General features: G+C 45.5%; 1 protein-coding gene across 1 annotated transcript in view; it reads right to left on the reverse strand.

Moving 5' to 3' along the window:
• SLC15A4 (solute carrier family 15 member 4) overlaps positions 1–3,755 on the reverse strand; it is a 29,255-nt gene extending 25,500 nt beyond the window's left edge. Inside the window, exon 1 of the mRNA XM_027567044.1 lies at positions 3,166–3,755. Within this exon, the coding sequence (XP_027422845.1) occupies positions 3,166–3,690 (525 nt within the window). The 5' untranslated portion in view covers positions 3,691–3,755. The remainder of the gene's footprint in view (positions 1–3,165) is intronic.
• Between the last annotated feature and the right edge of the window lie 16,681 nt (positions 3,756–20,436).

The following is a 20,436-nucleotide window of genomic DNA, read 5'->3' on the forward strand; positions in this document are numbered from 1 at the left end:
CATACACACCCATAGCTTTCATCTACATCCTTAGTTCTTTTTCTGTACATATACAAAATACTCTTTTGGCTGAACTATTAAGTTGCAGCATCATATTTCACCCCAAAGATTTCATCACGAATCTCCTAAAAATAAGGCTGTTCTTCTACAAGACCTCAAACCATCATCTAAGAAATTAACATCAATGCAACTTTATCTACTGCTGCTGCTAAGTCGCCTCAGTCGTGTCTGACTCTGTGTGACCCCACAGATGGCAGCCCACCAGGCTCCCCCGTGCCCGGGATTCTCCAGGCAAGAACACTGGAGTGGGTTGCCATTTCCTTCTCCAATGCAGGAAAGTGAAAAGTGAAAGTGAAGTCGCTCAGCCATGTCTGACTCTAGTGACCCCATGGACTGCAGCTTACCAGGCTCCTCCGTCCGTGGGATTTTCCAGGCAAGAGTACCGGAATGGGGTGCCATCGCCTTCTCCAACTTTATCTACTATGTGGTCTGTAACCAAGTTATCCCAGTCATCCTGATAAATGACTTTTAAAGAAGGTGGGCTACAATCGCAAAGCTGTGTATGGTGGTCAAATCTTTGATCGCCCTGAATCTGTTCTGCATGACGGTGTCATGTCAGAAGAGATTGGGTCAAAAAAAAAAAAAGAGAGATTGGGTCAATTCTCTTGCAGAACAGCACATTTCTTTTTAATGTCCACATTTAATTACACATCAAAAGAGTCCAAATTCTGTCATGCCTTCTAGAGAACTTCTATGGGACCACTCTTTCTTTTAAGGAGTATTGATCACTTATCTATTATCTACTGGAAAGCAGTCATTTTTAAGTCAGACTTTCTGGGTTTAAATCCAGCTTCCCCACTCACTTGCAGTGGACCAGGGCTGGTCAAACCTGCTAAGCCTCTGTTTATTGTGAAACAGGGATAATTATGGGATATAAATTGTTGCGGGGTTTTATGTAAGACAGTGTAGGAAGAGCACTCAGCACAGTGGGGCATAACCTACACACTCAGCACGCACTGTAGTCCTGTGGCCTTGTCTTTAGAGATGGAGCGACGTCCCTGGTGGTCCAGGGGTTATCAACCTGTCTGCTAACGCCACTGCTGAAGCCTGAGCACCACAACCACGAGTACGCCCTAGAGCGTGTACTCCGAGGTAAGAGAAGCCACCACGAGAAGCCTGTGGACAACAAAGAGTACAGCCCCCAATCCCTGCAACTAGAGAACGCATGAGCGCAGCAATGAAGACCCAACATGGCCAAAAAAAAGACTAAATAAAATAAATTTAAAAAAAAACAAAAACACAAGATGAAGAACTCCCAGTCCTGGCCTTGAAGGCTGGCAGAACCATCACAGAACGCCCATCTCAGCTAAAGTACACAGTAAGGAGTCAAGCCTGCACCTAAAGCACGGTGTGGCCACTCACTACAAAACAAAAGAAACACATCTTTTTGCACCTCCATTTCCTCATTTTAAAAATAGGTCTAGGATTCATAAGAGATTCAAATGAGTTCAGGTATGTAAAGCACATTCCATGGTGCGGAGGAAAGAGGTTAGGAATTCAGGACATTAGGCAACTATTATCTCCAGCATTGTTATAAGGAATCGCCTCACCATAATAGCCTTTCACAGGTGTGACTGATGTTCAGATTCAAAGGATGCAAGTTCTTGAAGCCCGGCTCAGTCACGTACTAGCTCTGTAACTTTGGGCAAATGATATAACCTCTTCAGTCTTCATTTCTCTATCTGCAAAATGGGCACAGTAACAACAGAGGCGTCCTATGAACTGGCAAAGTACTCAGCACAGGGCCTGATGCACAGTAGGCCCTCTGTAAATACTGGAAATCACATGGCTACTTGGCCCAGAAACCTAGGAGTTGCCTTCTCTGTTGCATAAGATCAGCCAGCAATTCTGGCGCCCTCTCTGCATGCAATGCAGGAGACCTGGGTTCAATCCCTGGGTCGGGAAGATTTCCTGGGGAAGGGAATGGCTACCCGCCCCAGTATTCTTGCCTGGAGAATCCCATGGACAGAAGAAGCCAGGCGGGCTACAGCCCATTGCGGGGGGCGGGGGGGGGGGTCGGGTCGCAAAAGAGTCACACACAACTTAGCTACTAACCAACAACCACCACCTTCGTAACATCCTAAATCCACCACTTCATCCCTTGTCCATTGCCCTCGTCCTAATGCAAATCTCTAATTTCTCACCTGGCCAGTGCAATAGACTCCTACCTAATCTACCTGGTGTCAGCACCTTCCATACAACTGAAGCTCTATACCAGACTGCAAACTTTTTCTGTGAAGGGGCAGGGTGTAAACAGCTTACATTTAACATTCAGTCTGTCACAACTACTTGATTCTGCTGTCCTATTGTGAAAGCAGTCCCAGCATGGCTGATAGGTGACCAGGTAGGTGCAGGTCTGTGGTCCAATAAAACTTTATTTATGGAGGCTAAAATGTGAGTTTCCTGTCAGTTTCATTTGTCTCAAACACACACACACACAAACTTTCTTTTTTTCAAAGAAAAAAGAAAAAAAAAAGCACCTAAGAATCATTCTTATTCTTAAGTTGTGGGCTCTCCAAAAACAGGAAGTAGACCAGATTTGGCTGGCAGGCCACAGCTGCCAGGCCCCTGCCCTACAGAGACTGAATATTTTTGAAACGTAAATCAGATCACATTACCCTCGGCTCAAACCCCATAAAAGGCTTCCTACTGTATTCAAGACAAACCTCAAACTCTTTACAAAGCGTCACATCACGAAGCCCCTACCTGCCACCTCTGCTCCCATTTCTTTTCTGTTTGAGACATACTTGTCGACAACCTTCTGTAAGTTTAAGGCGTACAATACGTGTACGTGTTGTAGGTGTTGTACACAATACGTGTTCTGATGTGTTCCGTGCTGCAACAACAAGCCACTGCAGCTGCTATGACAACCAGAGCAACCCACTATTCTGGCCCCAGGGCCTTTGCACTTGCGGATGCCTAGTACCGAAACGCCTCTGTCCCCGCCCCCGGGAATCAACCCCAAAGGCCCCTTTGTTGGAACGTGGCCCCCCGAGTTTGCAGCTCCGCTCGCTAGCGTCCACCGCAGGCAGCCCGGGTGATAACCTGGATTACCGGGTCCGCAGCCAATCCCGCCCCCTCGCCTCGCACCTGCGGACCCCTCACCTGGTCTGCGCCAAAGGGCGTGATGTTGGCCTTGACCGCGCCCACGCCCAGGCCCACTAGCGCGAGCGCGGAAAGCACTGCGGGAGCGCAGTAGCGAGTGGGTGTGTCGGTACACGGCGGCGCCGAGCAATTGCGGACGTTCGTAGGGCCGGGGGCCCCGCAGAGCGCCGAGCGCGTGGCGGGCGCGGCCAGCAGCGGGAAGGCCAGCATGCCGAGCAAGTAGAGCGCCAGGCTGAGCAGGATGGCGCGCGCCCGGCCGAGCCGCGCATCGGCCAGCCAGCCCCCGAACGGCGACACCAAGTAGGTGAGGCCCATGAAGAGCAGCAGCGCCTGGCTGGCCTCCGCGCCCTCCCAGCCGAACGCCGTGCCGTTGAGGAACAGCACCAGGTTGGCCGTGACGCCGTAGAAGGCGGCGCGCTCCAGCAGCTCCGTCAGCAGCACGGCCGCGCACGCCGCGCGCCGGCCCGCGAACGCCGTCCGCCGCGCGCCCAGCAGCGGCGCCCTCTCGTCGCCAGCGCCCTCCATGCGCCCACTCGCGCGGCGCCCCCCGGGCCGCTCTGCCGGCTTCTGCCCGGCTCTGCCACCGCCGTCCCCGCCGCCCTTCTCGCGAGACTTGTCCCGCCAGCCTCTTCGGCCCGCCCCACGAGCGTCCCCATAGGGCGAGCCTGCCGCGAATGCCGCTTGGACTTCCGGTCGCGCCCCGGAAGTCTGCCAGGGAGGTGGTCCGGCTTCCGCCAGCTGTTGTGCGAGAGGGCGGGGGCGTGACTATAGAGAGGGTTTTAAAAGTAAAAATCAGAGTCTCGCGCTCGCAGGTTCCCAGATTTCTTGCAGTGATCTCAGCCTTTCCTTGCCCTCCAGGCAGTGTACTCAGGCTGGCCCCGCACTCGCGCCGGCTTCCCGGCCCTGGAATGTTGTCTATCTTGTCTCTGTTGACTCTGGGAGCAGATAGTTCTTTTGGCGGTTTGTCCTGTGTGTTGTAGGATGAGTAATGGCATCCCTGGCCTCTAGTCTCCATTAAATGCCCATTCCACTCTGCTCCCCAGTTGTGACAATCAAAGCTGTCTCCAGATGTTCCCAAATGAACCCTGAGTGCAAAGTAGTCGGCACTGAGAGCCATTGCTTTAGAACAAGCTCAGAGCCGATTTCCTTGTCACATGGCTGGCTTTCTGTTTTCCTTCAGCCCTCAACTAGAGTGGTGACTCCTTGTAAACATTTCTTGACCAGTCCATCTAAAGTGGATTCCACGCCCATCCCATTAACCTGTTTTAGTTTCCACATACTCTCCGCCACGTTTTTATGCTTATTCCTCTGTCCCCAGCTTGTACGTGGCCCCCACAATTATGAACTCTATGGCGGCAGGGTTCTTGTGTGTCTTTTTCGTCACCGTGCTTCACCCCCGCCCCCATCCTCCCCACCCCACCGCCGGGCACCTATGTGAGACACTGTCACAGTGCCACGGGTACCGCGTGGGACACTGCACCAGTGGTGGAACTGAAGAGTGTCCTGCAGAAACAGTCCTCAGCATGCTTCAGAAACTGGGAAAAGGGGCTATAATGATTCAGTTCGAGCAAGACCACATCCTCTTCTTCCTCCATCCTTAACTCCAGCGGCTGCTACTGCTGCTGCTGCTAAGTCGCTTCAGTCATGTGACCCCATGGACGGCAGCCCACCAGGCTACCCCATCTCTGGGACTCTCCAGGCAAGAACACTGGAGTGGGTTGCCACTTCCTTCTCCAATGCATGAAAGTGAAAAGTGAAAGTGAAGCCGCTCAGTCCTGTCTGACTCTTAGTGACCCCATGGACTGCAGCCTACCAGGCTCCTCCCATGGGATTTTAAATTGTGGGCTTGCCGGTAGGTCATCTGGGTAAGTAGTCCTTCCTAAAAGGCTTGAAGCAGCATGTATTAACTTTTTTATTTTTCAAAATGTCTGACATCTTGACTGTAGCAGAGCAAGGTGCTGGCATACAGCAGGCAGTAGATAAATATTTAATAAATATTTAATGAGAGATAACTGAATGCCAACATAGGACTTTTCCCACCATATCCATTAGTGCTAATCATTTTAAGCTGTCAGCTCCAATGTCCCTTTCCTGATCTTCCCAGATTTGAACAGATCCCCCTTTTATATGTCATTAGAAGACAGGATACAATTTTCTTACACACCACTCATTATAATTTATGCTTATTTGTTTTGTGAAGATGTTTAGTAGCTGTCCTTAAAGCTCAGAGTGCTAAGATTTTGTTTTTTTCTGGTACTGTATTCCTAGAATCTAGGACAGTACCTGCCAGTGATAGATATGTATGGAATTAAATGAATAAATGAATGACTATTTGTTGAATTGTAAATGGTGTTGGAAGAACTTGTTATGTTCACCTATTCTTTTTCTGTTTTTTTTGAGACTCTTGTGATGTTCTGCAGCATATATTAGTATCCAAATTTTGCTAGTGGAAAAAGCAACCCCCTCAGGATTCCTGTCCCGAATCCTACATCTAGTAGGCATTAGAGTTTAGACTTGAGTAAAAGGCTCCAAAACTAATTCCTAGTCCAGTGCTTCTTCCATACTCCAGCTGGTAGATAAGTCAAAAACTATGAGTCTCTTTTTTAAAGACTGACAGCATGATACACTCAGACAAAGCACAGAATAATATTTGCATTAAACATGGAATGAAAATAAAGCTCTTCAAGCGGAATCACATGGTGACTTAGTTTTGGAGCTCTGCCCAAAACAGATGTGCCATTTTGAAGGACAGCAAACTAACCCAATTAGATTGTCTCATTTAAGAAGGATAAAGCCAGGCAAAAAGGGGGACAGTGGGGTGGGGGGCAGGGGAGAGGAAGGCAGTTACAGGACTCAGGATGTGCACCTAGGACTGGTAAGCACTTGTACCTGGTTCTCGGGAGGTCTGCCGTGCACCCCAATCTCTGTACCCAGGGGCTGCAAAATATATTCAGCGGGCAGGAATGTTTTCCTTTGATTGTGGTGTTTAAAAGAAGTGAGTCAAAACCACATAATGTAAGATTCAGTTTCTGTGAAATGTCCAAAATAGGCAAGCCTATAGGGACAGAATTTAAGCTAGTGTGTGATACCCAGGTGCTGGGGGGATGGAAAGATTGAGCGGTGACGGCTAAAACCTGTGCATTTCATTTTGTGGTAGTGAAGTATTCTGAAATCATGATAATAGTTGCACAACTCTGTGAATATACTAAAAACCATTGAATTGTACATGTTAAATGAATGAACCGGATGGTATGTGAATTGCATTTCAATACAGCCATTGCCCAGAAAAGTGAGCCAATAGCTAAACACTGGGAGGTTTCACATGTAAAGTTAGATGCCCTGCTGCTCTTGAAAAAACAGGCGGAAGCCCTGGCAATACTGGGACTTGTGGCTGCCTGTGACATGAGTGACCACTCCCCCAAGCCCCTACTTGAGCTACGATGCTGGTATCTGTGTCTTTACATATTCTTTGCAGGCCACAGTGCCAGAGGGCTGTCTGTGACCTGCCCTTGGTGAAGGAACTGTGGCAGAAGTGTCCTTGAGTAGGTCTCAGGGTAAACGTTGAGAAGTTCTGGCAGCTTCCACTTTTGTGCCTTGGGAGTCCTGGACCAAGCTACCTTGCTGGAGAGACCATGTGTTGGGAAAGATTCTGCAACTCCATGGAGAAGGGGTCCCAGCACTCCAGCCTTCCAGCAGGCCTTCCCGTTCAAAGAAGACACATAAGTAACCCCCAGAAACAGCAACAGGAAAAACTGCCCCACTGAACCTCCAACCAGATCACAGAAAAATGAACAGATTGAACAGTTGTTATTATTTATTTTTTTAATCTTTTTTGTCTGTGTGGCATGGGAGATCTTAGTTCCTCAGCCAGGGATTGAACCAGCAGTTCCCAATATGGAAGTCTTAACCACTGGACAACCAGAAAGTGAAAGTCAGTCGTGTCCAACTCTATACAGTCCACGGAATTCTCCAAGCCAAAATACTGGAGCCTTTCCCTTCTCCAGGGGAATCTTCCCAACCCAGGGGTCGAACCCAGGTCTCCCACATTTCAGGCAAATTCTTTACCAGCTGAAGCCCAAGAATACTGTAGTGGGTAGCCTATCCCTTCTTCTGCAGATCTTCCCAATCCAGGAATCAAACCGAGGTCTCCTGCATTAAAGGTGGATTCTTTACCAACTGAGCTATGAGGGAAATCTGGACCACCAGGGAGGTCCCTAAATAGCTGTTACTTTAAACCACTAAGTTCTGTGGAGGTTTGTTAGGCAGCATGAGAAAATGAAAATATGCCTGCATTCTCCCATAGCCACCATCTGTGACTCCAGGTAACCACCCAACCTTTAGATGGAGCACACACTGTCTAGCTCACACATGTCATCCCAACTCTCTGTTGTCTTATTTTTTTTCACAGTAGAGAAATTATTCCCCATATCTACACTGACTGCTGTCCAACTGAAATTAGTTCAAATTGAATAAAATGAAAAATTCTGTTTTCCGATCACACCAGCCACATTTCAGGTGCACAGTGGCCCCAAGTGATGGGTGGCTGCCATTGTGCACAGCACAGTCCAGATCACTCCACAGCTACAGGAAGTTCTACTGCTGTATATGAATGTGCAAAGGCATGGTTGATTACTTGTTACCAATGTCCACACCCTCTTCCTCCTTCCAAACAATCCTGACCCCACCCTGCTCTCCTTCAACTACCCATGTAGTTCAAGAGAAACTAACTTGTTTGTTTCTGGATCTGACTAGTCCATACCAGTGCTAAATCTCTGATGCTTCTTCCTTTTTTAATTTATTTTTTATTACTTATTTTTTGTCTTCACTGTATGGCATGTGGGATCTTAGTTCCCCAACCAGGGATCGAACCAGTGGCCCCTGCATTAGGAGCACAGAGTCTTAACCACTGGGCCACCAGGAAAGTCCTTCTGATGCTTCACCACTTTCAGAAAACTAGACTGTAGCCATTCAGGATGTGAATTTCCACCAGGGCCCAGGAGAAGACAAGTGACATAGATGGGCCCAGTCAGGCTAAAGGAAAGGACTCTTACTCAATGACTGCAAGAGAAATACACAATGGCACCCCACTCCAGTACTGTTGCCCAGAAAATCCCATGGATTGAGGAGCCTGGTAGGCTGCAGTCCATGGGGTCGCTAAGAGTCAGACACGACTGAGCGACTTCACTTTCACTTTCCACTTTCATGCATTGGAGAAGGAAATGGCAACCCACTCCAGTGTTCTTGCCTGGAGAATCCCATGGACGGAGAAGCCTGGTGGGCTGCAGTCCATGGGGTCATACACAGTCGGACACGACTGAAGCGACTTAGCAGCAGCAGCATCAGACAGGGCGTGAATGAGAATGCCCATAGACCTAGTTGCCAGGGACGGCTGTTTCACAATCATGTGACAAATCAGTGTAGGATGAAGCCAGCTTTGTGGATGGCACAGTGATGAATCAGGGAGATGTCACATAACAAAAGAAACAAAAGATAGTAAATCTGACGTTGTTTAAGCCACGGTGCTGGACTTTATGTTAGTATGACCCAAAACCACCTGTTGTGATTTGATCAGAACATGGGAAAACTGGGATTTCCCTGGTGATTCAGTGACTAAGACTGTGCTCCCAATGCAGGGTGCCTGTGTTCTATCCCTGCTCAAGGAAGTAGACCCTCACATGCTGCAACTAGGAGTCTGTATGCCACAGCTAAAGATCCTGCACACTGCCACGAAGACCCTGTAGCCAAAGAAATAAATAGATTCACGCTGGTGTAAAGCAGAAACTAATACAGCATTGTAAAGCAATTGTGCTCCAATTAAAGTAATAATAATTTTTAAAATAAGAAAATAAAAAATAGAATAAGGGAAAGCAGCCTAATTTCCTACCCCTTCCCCCCAACACACGGTCCAATTTGCTCTTAGAGTTTTCCACCTGGTTCTTGTAATCAGTGACTTTGCCGACTGCATACTAAGCCCACAATGATTATATAGCTAAAGGGTTGCTATACATTGACTCTCACCTCTTTGTTGGGTACGTATATGATCCATGCCCTCTTCCTGAAAATAATTGTATAAGTCTCTCCCCTGCACCTAAAACAAATAAATATGTAAAGGCCCAAACTCATGCAGCAAGTGTCCAGGGATAGGTGACATCATCTTATTATTAAGTTCTCTGGGCAGCTTCTCCCCCTCCAGGGCCCTCTAGGAAAGAGGATCTTACTGCAAGGACGCTTGTGGTATAGATTGATTTTGGAAATGCCCTGTTTTCTCCACCACCACCCTGCCCCCTGTGCCTTGCTTAATGCAGAGCTCAGAGAAGATGCTCTCGGAAGGGAGGTGTTCAGAAACCACCAGAGGCTGAGGACATTTCAGGGGCTGCCCAATCTCTCTGACTCTTTTTCATGTCATTTCTTCTTCTTGTTTCACATTTGTGCGGCTCACCCCTTGCGACCAGACAGTGGCATGTACTTACTCAGTTTCAGCTTCCTCAAAGTGCTGGTTTACAAATAGTCATCATGGACTTTCTGCATGTCCGTACATCACTCATTTGTTCAACAGACTGCCGAGCACCTTGCCTGCATGTCACAACAGCTCAGCGCCAGCACCCACGGCCGATCCTTCTGCTTTTCTGGTTTCCCAGTTCCCTACAGAGGAACTCAGGCACAGCTCATCTTTTGTGCATCATTAGCTTTATTAGACTCACAGGTCATGTCATTGGTCTTCCAACACTCCATGGAGAGCTGTCAGAAGTTCTCTTTATTACAGGGAATCCCTATTGCAACAGTTTTATCTGGATGCAGATAGTCTAGGTAGAAGCAGAAAACAGGACTGAAAACAGAGTCAACCAACAGAGCGGAATAAAGTCTTATTTTCTGAAGCCCAAACCAAAGCTACCCTAACCTGCCTCGGTGGGAATTAATTCAGCTCTCAGAATGACCTGTATTTTATTTTTGCAGAGGATGTGAGAGTGTGTGACCAGGAAGATGGGTTTTGATTTGACTTTTTTGAAACACTTGCTATGTTGGACCTTTGGAGTAGCAACCTCTGTTTCTTGGGTTCTTTCCCTCCTGGCTTGTAAAAACCTGTGGGACATCTGCAAAAGTCAGACATTCACCAATAGAAAGGGGGAGGTAGAAGAGGGAGTGAGAGAGTAAGTGAAAGAAAATGAACTTCTGTTTCCTCCTATTTGAAGAAGTAACAGATGTGAACACATAACAGATGTGGACCATGCCTAACCATTCTCTTTGCACTCCCACTTTAAGAAGTTCCTTATAAATATCTTATGTTTCAGTTGTAAAATAATTGTTAGTTATAAGTGTATTTATTTTTTAAATTAGGCCTTACAGGAAAGATAAATGGACATGAATCCAAAGGACAAAAATTGAAGCACATATTAATACATAAAGTAACTCAGCATGTGAAAATTAAAGGCATTTCCAATCCATGGGGAAAATAATAGATTATTCAGTAAATTTTGTTGGCAGAGACTACACATGTGTGGGAAATAGGCTTCACATATTGTACTGACATAAATTCCAGATAGACAAAATAGTATCATGGACAAATTGAAAAGATAAAAGCGTTAAGAGAAAATATGGGCAAATATAAAATCTCAGGGTGGGCAAAGCTTTTCTAAGCCTAATACTAAAACCATAAAGGAAATTTTAATTGATTTGACTCCATAAAGATTTGAAACATACTTGTAGAAAAAAAAATTGCAGTTGACAGCAAACAAACGAAAAAATATTTTGAAATACATATGACAAAGTTATTGTCCTATTATACAGAATTCTTTGGAATCCTATGAAATGTATTGAATAAGCATCCAATAAATAAAACTGGCAAAGTGAATGTCCAGGCATTACTGAAGACAGCTGTCCTTTGGGCTTCACCAGCCTCTGTTCCTGCTCTGGCAACAGCCCCTGGATTTTCTAGGGTCATCCATACCCCCTGTGGTTCCAGTAGGACTGGCTGAGAGTGATCAGCAGTGGTCGTGTGACCTATGCCCATCCAATCAACAGTAGTTCATCTATTGTGCTACAGTGATTGGATCAAAGATAGACATGTGACCCAAGTTAGTTTAATCAGAGCTAACCCCATGACTTATTCTGGAGTAACCAGGAAGAAACATTCCTTTTTCTCCTGGATTTGGAATTTTAAGGATATAAGCCTGGAGTTGCTGGGGACCATCTCATGAAACCTAAGGATGAAGCAACCCAGAAGAAGGCTGAAATGAAGAGAGAAAGCCCTTGTTTCAAAGTGGCATATTCTAGGTCTTAGTTCTGACCCTGACTCCCCCCCGCCCCCCGCCATCCCCCTGGCCCTGGACATTTCAATTTTGAGTCCATAAATTCTCATTTTGATTAAGCAAGTGTGACTTTCTTTATTTGCAGTTGAAAAAGTCCCAGTTAATACAAGCAATACACACACAGAGGGAAAAGCAAAAATGCCAGTGCCCTTCATGGAAAAAAAAAAAATCACATTTCATCAATACTTAAAAAATGCAAAGAGAGAGAACGTTTCATCACTCGAACATAAAAATACCCAGTATTGGCAAAGTTTGGGGAGATGAGTGTGCTTGTAAATGACCATGCAAAGTCAAATTGCACAACTTTTCTGGATGACAATTAGTCATTTGTATCAAAATCACATTCGCCTACGCTTGGAATGTGCAATTACATTTCTAGGAACATAAGAATGTGGCAGAGACTTAGCTATAAAATGCTCATTGCAATGTTGCTTAAAATAACAAAAAGATTAGAAACAGCAAAGATTTACAATTCAGTTGCTCAGTTCTGTCCAACTCTGTCCATGCCACCCATGGATTGCAGCACACAAGGCTTCCTTGTCCATCACCAACTCCTGGAGTTTACTCAAACTAATGTCCATCGAGTCGGTGATGCCATCCAACCATCTAATCCTCTGTCATCCCCTTCTCCTCCTGCCATCAATCTTTCCCAGCATCAGGGTCTTTTCAAATGAGTCAGCTCTTCCTATCAGGTGGCCAAAGTATTGGAACTTCAGCTTCAGCATCAGTCCTTCCAATGAATATTCAGGACTGATTGCCTTTAGGATGGACTGGTTGGTTCTTTTTGCAGTCCAAGAGACTCTCAAGAGTCTTCTCCAACACCACAGTTCAAAAACATCAATTCTTCAGTTCTCAGCTTTCTTTATAGTCCAACTGAGAGGGTAACAGGCAGGAAGGTCAGGGGTCTCCAAACGGAGGTAATAGGCTGAAAGTGTCAGACATTTTTATCTCTCTTAAGTGGCAGGAGGAAACAAACTAGTAATTTTTTTTTTCCTTCTCTATACAAATTTAAAAGGTTTCTCTTAAAATACTGTGTTGCCATAATGACACCTGGTTTCACCTGAAGTTAACTATTCTCAAACCTTGAGTTAACCAATGCATTTTTCTTATGGAAATGTTTGTCTTAAGCTATGTTAATGTACTATGCATTTACCCCAAACTCTGTCTTCAAGTCGGTTCCACCTATTGGCTCAGAACCTACTTGACAAACCAGTATGTTATACTCAGATATTCCCCTAATCTATGTAAATGAAACTATTTGTATGGTAATCTGCCCTTCTACAAGATTCAAGTCAGTTGTTTTACGGCCCTGGATGAATCATCTGGTGCCAAGATTATCCCAAAATGCATCTTATGGATGGGGGGCCTAGTGCCATTCTGAATTTTAAGACATTCCTTCTTTCGTCAACAGACTGCTCTGATGGCACCCCACTCCAGTACTCTTGCCTGGAAAATCCCATGGATGGAGGAGCCTGGTGGGCTACAGTCCATGGGGTCGAAAAGAGTCGGACATGACTGAGCGACTTCACTTTCACTTTTCACTTTCATGCATTGGAGAAGGAAATGGCAACCCACTCCAGTGTTCTTGCCTGGAGAATCCCAGGGACGGGGGAGACTAGTAGGCTGCCGTCTATGGGGTCGCACAGAGTCGGATACGACTGAAGCGACTTAGCAGCAGCAGCAGCAGTGACTACATAACACCCAGCTGAAGACTAGCAGTGGGGTACTCTTTCTGCCCCCGTCTGATGCCTATATTAGAAGCTTTCTCTATCTCCTTTATACTTTAATAAAACTTTATTACACAAAAGCTCTGAGCAATCAAGCCTCGTCTCTGGCCCTGGATTGATTTCTTCTCCTCCGGAGGCCAAGAATCCTGGCGTCTTTTTGTTCAGCAACAACCTTTCATTTGGAGGCTCATCCAGGATCCTTCAGGACAAGATAAGGATGCTTGGAGCTCTAGTTCTTTGTTCTCCTAGCGAACACATTTTCTGCTGTGCTTTACTAACTCTACAGTGTGCTTGTGTGAATGAATGAAACGCCCTGAGTGAAGCAAGTGCAGAGCCCTGCTCTGCGGTTCTGTGGTGATCTCATATGGCTTATGGCAGAAACCTGTCAGGGGTTTATACCGACCTGCCAATGCCAAAAGGCACCCAACATCTCCTTTGGGGACAGACCAGAAATGGGCAAAGTGTGTGGACCAAACTCTCCTTTCTCTGTCATACTTTTTGGTCTCTTTGACCATTTCATAACTCTTTGGGAATTAGAAGTACTAACCTAATCTATCAGATCATAGACTTTCAAGGGACTTGTGATCTATGCTATTAATTACTGTGTACTCTTACTTAGGTCCCAAACTTGAATTGGTAGTCAGGAAGCACCTAGCCTCACTAGGAATCAAAAGTATGGAAGCTAGATGGAGCTCTAGCTCCAAGAGCATCTCTGAGGTTAAAAGGTTACTCAGATTGGAACTGCATTGGGTTTTTTCCTTTGGTAACGCTGGCTCTTAGTGGACCAGAGGAGGCTCCTATACTGGTGTGGTGACGCTTGGAAGGAACATCTCAGTTTTATGTTAGTATCGGTCTTCTTGTGGTAAGGAATATATTCAGGGTTGTGCACAGGCACTCAGGTGACGAATGTTTCCCCCAGCGGTCTTAGCTTGGGAGGCATTCCGGAAGGTTACTCTGATTGCACCGCGGGTGGCATCAGAGACAAGCAAAGTTTTAATGGTGAAGAGCTGGACGTCAATCAGGGATGCCATCAGGTCTACCCCTGGTGCATCCCCACCCTGTCTCAGTGGTAGAACCGGGAGAGATGAGTATGACGCCTGTAAAGTCTGTCTACACCCCCATCTAGAGCAGGGAGGAACACCTCTGGTAGAAAGATGGCTCTGGTCGCTTTTTTTCTCTCTTACAGATGGGAGCTAACAATTCCAGCCTCACTCCTTTGAACTGTATCCTGGAAAACTGGAATAGATTTGATCCCCAGGGCTTAAAGAAGACACACCTGGTCTTCCTACATGATACTGCATGGCTGTGGTACCCACTGGAGGATGGAGAACGGTGGCTGGTTGGAGGGTCTCTTAAGTATAATACTGTTTTACCATTAAACCAGTTCTGTAGAAAACAAGGAAGATGGGATCAGAGTCATTTTGTCAGATGTATTCTTGAAGGACTCAGGCAGGCGCATTCTAAGCCTTTGCTGCTGCTGCTGCTGCTGCTGCTAAGTCGCTTCAGTTGTGTCCGACTCTGTGCGACTCCATAGACAGCAGCCCACCAGGCTCCCCTGTCTCCGGGATTCTCCAGGCAAGAACACTGGAGTGGGTTGCCATTTCCTTCTCCAATGCATGAAAGTGAAAAGTGAAAGTGAAGTCGCTCAGTCCTGTCCGATTCTTCTCGACCCCATGGACTGTAGCCTACCAGGCTCCTCCATCCATGGGATTTTCCAGGCAAGAGTACTGGAGTGGGGTGCCATTGCCTTCTCCGCTATGGAAAATTGGCAAACATAAAACAGGAGGAGAAGGAAGCTCCTGGTAAATTCCTAGATAGACTGAGAGAAGCCCTTTGCAGGTTCACTGAGATTGATCCCGAAAGTGGAGAGGGAAAAGTGATCTTAAAAGATAGATTTCTCACTCAGTCGGCTCCAGATATCTGCCGTAAGCTATTAAAATGGGCGTATGGACCAAATCAGTCTTTAGATAATCTGTTACAACTGGCTCAGACAGTGTATTATGGTAGGAAATATGAGGAAAAGAAAGAAAGGCAGAGAAAGACAAAGGAACAGGCGGAAGCCTTCGCAATGGCTATGAAAACCGTTCTTAAACAGCCCGAGAAAAAATGCCCAGAGGGAGCCAGGTGAAAAGGGATGGGCTTGCTATTACTGTGGAAAGGAGGGGCACCTTAAGCAGAATTGCCCTCAGGCATGTAAGCCGCCCCCAGCTCCATGTCCAGTCTGCAAAGGACCACACTGGAAGAGAGACTGGCCCCAGAGGCGTCAGTCTCCAGGGTCAGACTCTCGGGACAATCAGGACTGAAGGTACCTGGGGGTCCCCACACAAGCTCCCGTCCTAATTACACCTGAGGAACCGCAGGTATTAATAACTGTGGGGGGCTAATCCGTCTATTTCCTTTTAGATACTGGGACAACTTACTCTGTGCTTATTGAAGCCCCTGGCCCACTTTCTTCCTGATCCGCTTCTGTAATGGGACTGTCTGGATGAGCCAAAAGGTATTATTTCAATTATTCTTTATGCTGTAACTGGGATTCTGTGCTATTTTCACACAAGTTTCTGATCGTGCCAGAATCTCCCTTATCCCTTTTGGGGAGGGATATACTGAGCAAGGTCCATGCCTCTGTTTTCATGAATACGGAGCCCTCACTTTCTCTCCCTTTCTCTCCCTGAACAAAACGTAAATCCTAGAGTATGGGCTGTTGGAAAATCTGTGAGTTGAGCACAAAATGCTATTCCTGTAGTTGTCAAGCTCAATGACCCACACTTATTTCCACATAAGAAGCAGTATCCACTGAAACCTGAGGTTAAGGAAGGGTTAAAACCCATCATCAAAAATTTAAAGGAGCAGGGACTATTAGTTCCCTGTAACAATCCATGCAACACTCCTATTTTGGGTATAAAGGAACAAGCATCTTTTAACTTCATGGCTGCAGTCACCATCTGCAGTGATTTTGAAGCCCCCCCCCCCCCCCCCAAAAAAAGTCTTTCACTGTTTCCATTGTTTCCCTGTCTATTTGCCATGAAGTGATGGGACCAGATGCCATGATCTTAGTTTCCTGAATGTTGAATTTGAAGCCAACTTTTTCACTCTTCTCCTTCACTTTCATCAAGAGGCTCTTTAGTTCTTCTTCACTTTCTGCCATAAGGGTGGTGTCATCTGCATATCTGAGGTTATTGATATTTCTCCTGGCAATCTTGATTCCAGCTTGTGCTTCATCCAGCCCAGCGTTTCTCACGATGTACTCTGCATATAAGTTAAATAAGCAGGATGAAAATAGACAACCTTAATGTACTCCTGTCCCAATTTGGAGCCAGTGTGTTGTTCTATGTCCAGTTCTAACTGTTGCATCTTGACCTGCATACAGATTTCTTAGGAGGCAGGTCAGGTGGTCTGGTATTCCCATCTCCTGAAGAGTTTTCCACAGTTTGTTGTGATCCACACAGTCAAAGGCTTTGGCATAGTCAATAAAGTAGAAGTAGATGTTTTTCTGGAACTCTCTTGCTTTTTCAGATGATCCAGCAGATGTTGGCAATTTGATCTCTGGTTCCTCTGCCTTTTCTAAATCCAGCTTGAACATCTGGAAGTTCAGGGTTCACATACTATTGAAGCCTGGCTTGGAGAATTTTGAGTGTCACTTTGCTAGCATGTGAGATGACTGCAACTGTGTAGTAGTTTGAGCATTCTTTGGCATTGCCTTTCTTTGGGATTGGAATGAAAACTGACCTTTTCCTGTCCTGTGGCCACTGTTGAGTTTTCCAGATTTGCTGGCATATTGAGTGCAGCACTTTCATAGCATCATCTTTTAGGATTTGAAATAGCTCGACTAGACTTCCATCACCTCCACTAGCTTTGTTCATAGTGATGTTTCCTAAGGCCCACTTGACTTCACATTCCAGGATGTCTGGCTCTAGGTCAGTGATCACACCATCGTGGTTATCTGAGTCATGAAGATCTTTTTCGTATAGTTCTTCTGTGTACTCTTGCCACCTCTTCTTAATGTCTTCTGCTTCTGTTAGGTCCATACCATTTCTGTCCTTTATTGAGCCCATCTTTGCATGAAATGTTCCCTTGGTATCTCTAATTTTCTTGAAGAGATCTCTAGTCTTTCCCATTCTATTGTTTTCCTCTGTTTCTTTGCATTGATCACTGAGGAAGGCTTTCTTATCTCTCCTTGCAATTCTTTGGAACTCTGCAATCAAATGGCTGTATCTTTCCTTTTCTCCTTTGCCTTTGGCTTCTTTTCTTTTCACAGTTTTTTGTAAGTCCTCCTCAGACAGCCATTTGGCCTTTTTGCATTTCTTTTCCTTGGGGATTGTCTTGATCCCTGCCTCTGTACAGTGTCAAGAACCTCTGTCCATAGTTCTTCAGACACTCTATCAGATCTAATCCCTTGAATCTATTTGTCACTTCCACTGTATAATTGTAAAGGATTTGATTTAGGTCATACCTGAACGGTCTCATGGGTTTCCTTACTTTCTTCAATTTAAGTCTGAATTTGGCAATAAGGAGTTCATGGTCTAAGCCACAGTCAGCTCCCAGTTTTTGCTGACTGTATAGAGCTTCTCCATCTTTGGCTGCAAAGAATATGGTCAGTCTGATTTGGGTATTGATCATCTGGTGATATCCATGTGTAGAGTCTTCTCCTGTGTTGTTGGAAGAGAGTGTTTGCTATGACCAGTGCATTCTCTTGGCAAACTCTGTTAGCCTTTGACTTACTTTGTTTTGTACTCCAAGGCTAAATTTGCCTGTTACTCCAGGTATCTTTTGACTTCCTACTTTTGCATTCCAGTCCCGTATAATGAAAAGGATATCTTTTTTGGGTGTTAGTTCTAGAAGGTCTTGTAGGTCTTCATAGAACTGTTCGACTTCAGCTTCTTCAGCCTTACTGGTCAGGGCATAGACTTGGATTACCGTGATATTGAATGGTTTGCCTTGGAAACGAACAGATCATTCTGTCGTTTTTGAGACTGTATCCGAGTACTGCATTTCAGACTCTTTTGTTGACTATGGTGGCTACTCCATTTCTTCTGATGAATTCTTGCCTACAGGAGTAGATACAATGATCATCTGAGTTAAATTCACCCATTCCAGTCCATTTTAGTTCACTGATTCCTAAAATGTCGATGTTCACTCCAGAAGGCATTGATTAAATGAATTACAGTGCATACATACTCTGTAATATTATGTAGTTATTCACACGAAAATATAGAAGTGGGTTCTAAGTATTGCTGATATGTTTTTGTATTATTTTCCTGTGAGTGAAAGTCACTCAGTCGTGTCTCAGTTCTCCAGGCCAGAATAGTGGAGTGGGTAGACTTTCCCTTCACCAGGGGATCTTCACAACCCAGGGATCAAACTCAGGTCTTCAGCATTGCAGGTGGATTCTTTACCAGCTGAACCACAAGGGAAGCTGCATAACACATGACCACAACCTTAGCTGCTCAAACAACACTGACCTATTATCTGGAGTCTTTGCAGTTCAGGAGGCTGGGCGGGGCTGACTGGGTTCTCAGCCCAAGGTCTCACCCAGCTGACATTAAGGTGTGGGGCGGCTGAGAGGTCACCTAGAGCTCCTGTACTAGTGGTTCATTCTAGTTCTTTGAGATGGTGGTGGGAGACAGGGAGTAGGGGTATCCATTTCCTTCTGGCTGGCATCTGGGCATTGCTCTCAGCCTCTACCTTCTAGTACTCCTTGTCATGGGACTTCGTTTATGCCCCAAGCCATCATTAAAGAATCTCCCTGACAGCAAATCCTCTCTTCTACTTTGCATCTTTCCAACATCGGGAAATGCCCAGTCTCTTTAAAGAGACAGTTAGTGGGTTTGACTTAGCTTGCATAATCTCCCTATGGAGGGCAACTGATTAGTTTTGTTTGATTTTTTTTGTTTGTTTGTTTGTTTTTTTTGTGGACCATAAGTCTTTATTAAATTTGTTACAATATTGCTTGTGTTTTGTGTTTTGGTTTTTCGGCTGCAAGGCATATGGGATAGCTCCCCAACCACAGGTCAAACCCACACCCCCTGCATCGGAAGGCAAAGTCTTAACCACTGGACCACCAGAGAAGTCCTATGGACGACTGCTTTGGGGATTTAATCACTTTTGCAAATTCTCTTATAGCTTCACCTGGATAAGTGTTTAAATTGGAAGAGTGTAAAACAAGAGGTGGGAAATCTTGAGGTAGAATGTTGCCTATCATAACTGTTAAAAGAGCAGTTACCTCCCCACCCCCCAACCCCCAAAAAAGTGTAGAGTGTTTCTACCTTTTGTAGCAGTCACAAACACAAAACAGAATAAAAATCAGCCACAATAAAAACTCCAAAGCAGAGCTAGAAAAATCACAGTAAAAAATCCACACTCCCTGTGTTACTTTGGGAAGTTTCTATGCCTGTTTCCTCATCTGGAAAGTGGTAAGAACCATAGTACCTACCATCTAGGACTGGGGGAAGGTCCGGAAGTATGCCGAATGTTTAGAACGTTGCCAAGCTCAGGGTCTGCAACCACTGCTAGGATGATTAAATTTACCTGTTAAGTCTGGAAAAACCTGAAAAAGTATTAATTGCACTGCTCTCAGAGAGTGGGATGCTGTGAGATTTTATAAACCTGTTTATCTGTATGGCTATATAATAAAACTTGGTCATGTAATAAAAATAAGTTGACAACCTGAAAGAATAACTATGGGCCTCTGCAAGCAACAGGTTGTTACTGGAAGCAGTTGGAACACCTTCCCTTTAGTAAAGCTCCAGTGTGCCCAGAATTGGACCTGTGTCTCTTGCATAATTAGAAATAGGAAGCCATATAGCTGTCAAACTCACTGTCTCCTTCAGCACTGATGAGAATCTTTAGGGTGAGCATCCTCCTGCTGAAAAATTAGGAAGAGAGTCTGCTCAGCCGTCAGAACAGCAGTGGGAATCAAAGGCCTGCTTTCTTGCCCAAAGCCAAAAGGGAAAAGCACTTAGTCCTGGTTGACTTCCTCCTGTTCATTAAAGAACACTAGAAGGAACTAGTTATTTTCAGACTAACAGCTTTTTTTTGGTCACTTTCAAGTGCTGTCAGTGAAAGCCAGGAAAAGGAAACATAAGTGGCACACTTAAACCACAGTTCTACATGTATCTTTTTTTTTTTTTAATGAAGATTTCTCACTTTCCTTCCCTCTCCATCTCTCTCTCTCATACACTCACACACACACACACACACACCCCATTTGTAGTTCTCAATACTAAGGAGAGGAATGAAGA

Source organism: Bos indicus x Bos taurus, chromosome 17, assembly GCF_003369695.1.
Source record: "Bos indicus x Bos taurus breed Angus x Brahman F1 hybrid chromosome 17, Bos_hybrid_MaternalHap_v2.0, whole genome shotgun sequence".
NCBI classification, from domain to species: Eukaryota; Metazoa; Chordata; class Mammalia; order Artiodactyla; family Bovidae; genus Bos; species Bos indicus x Bos taurus.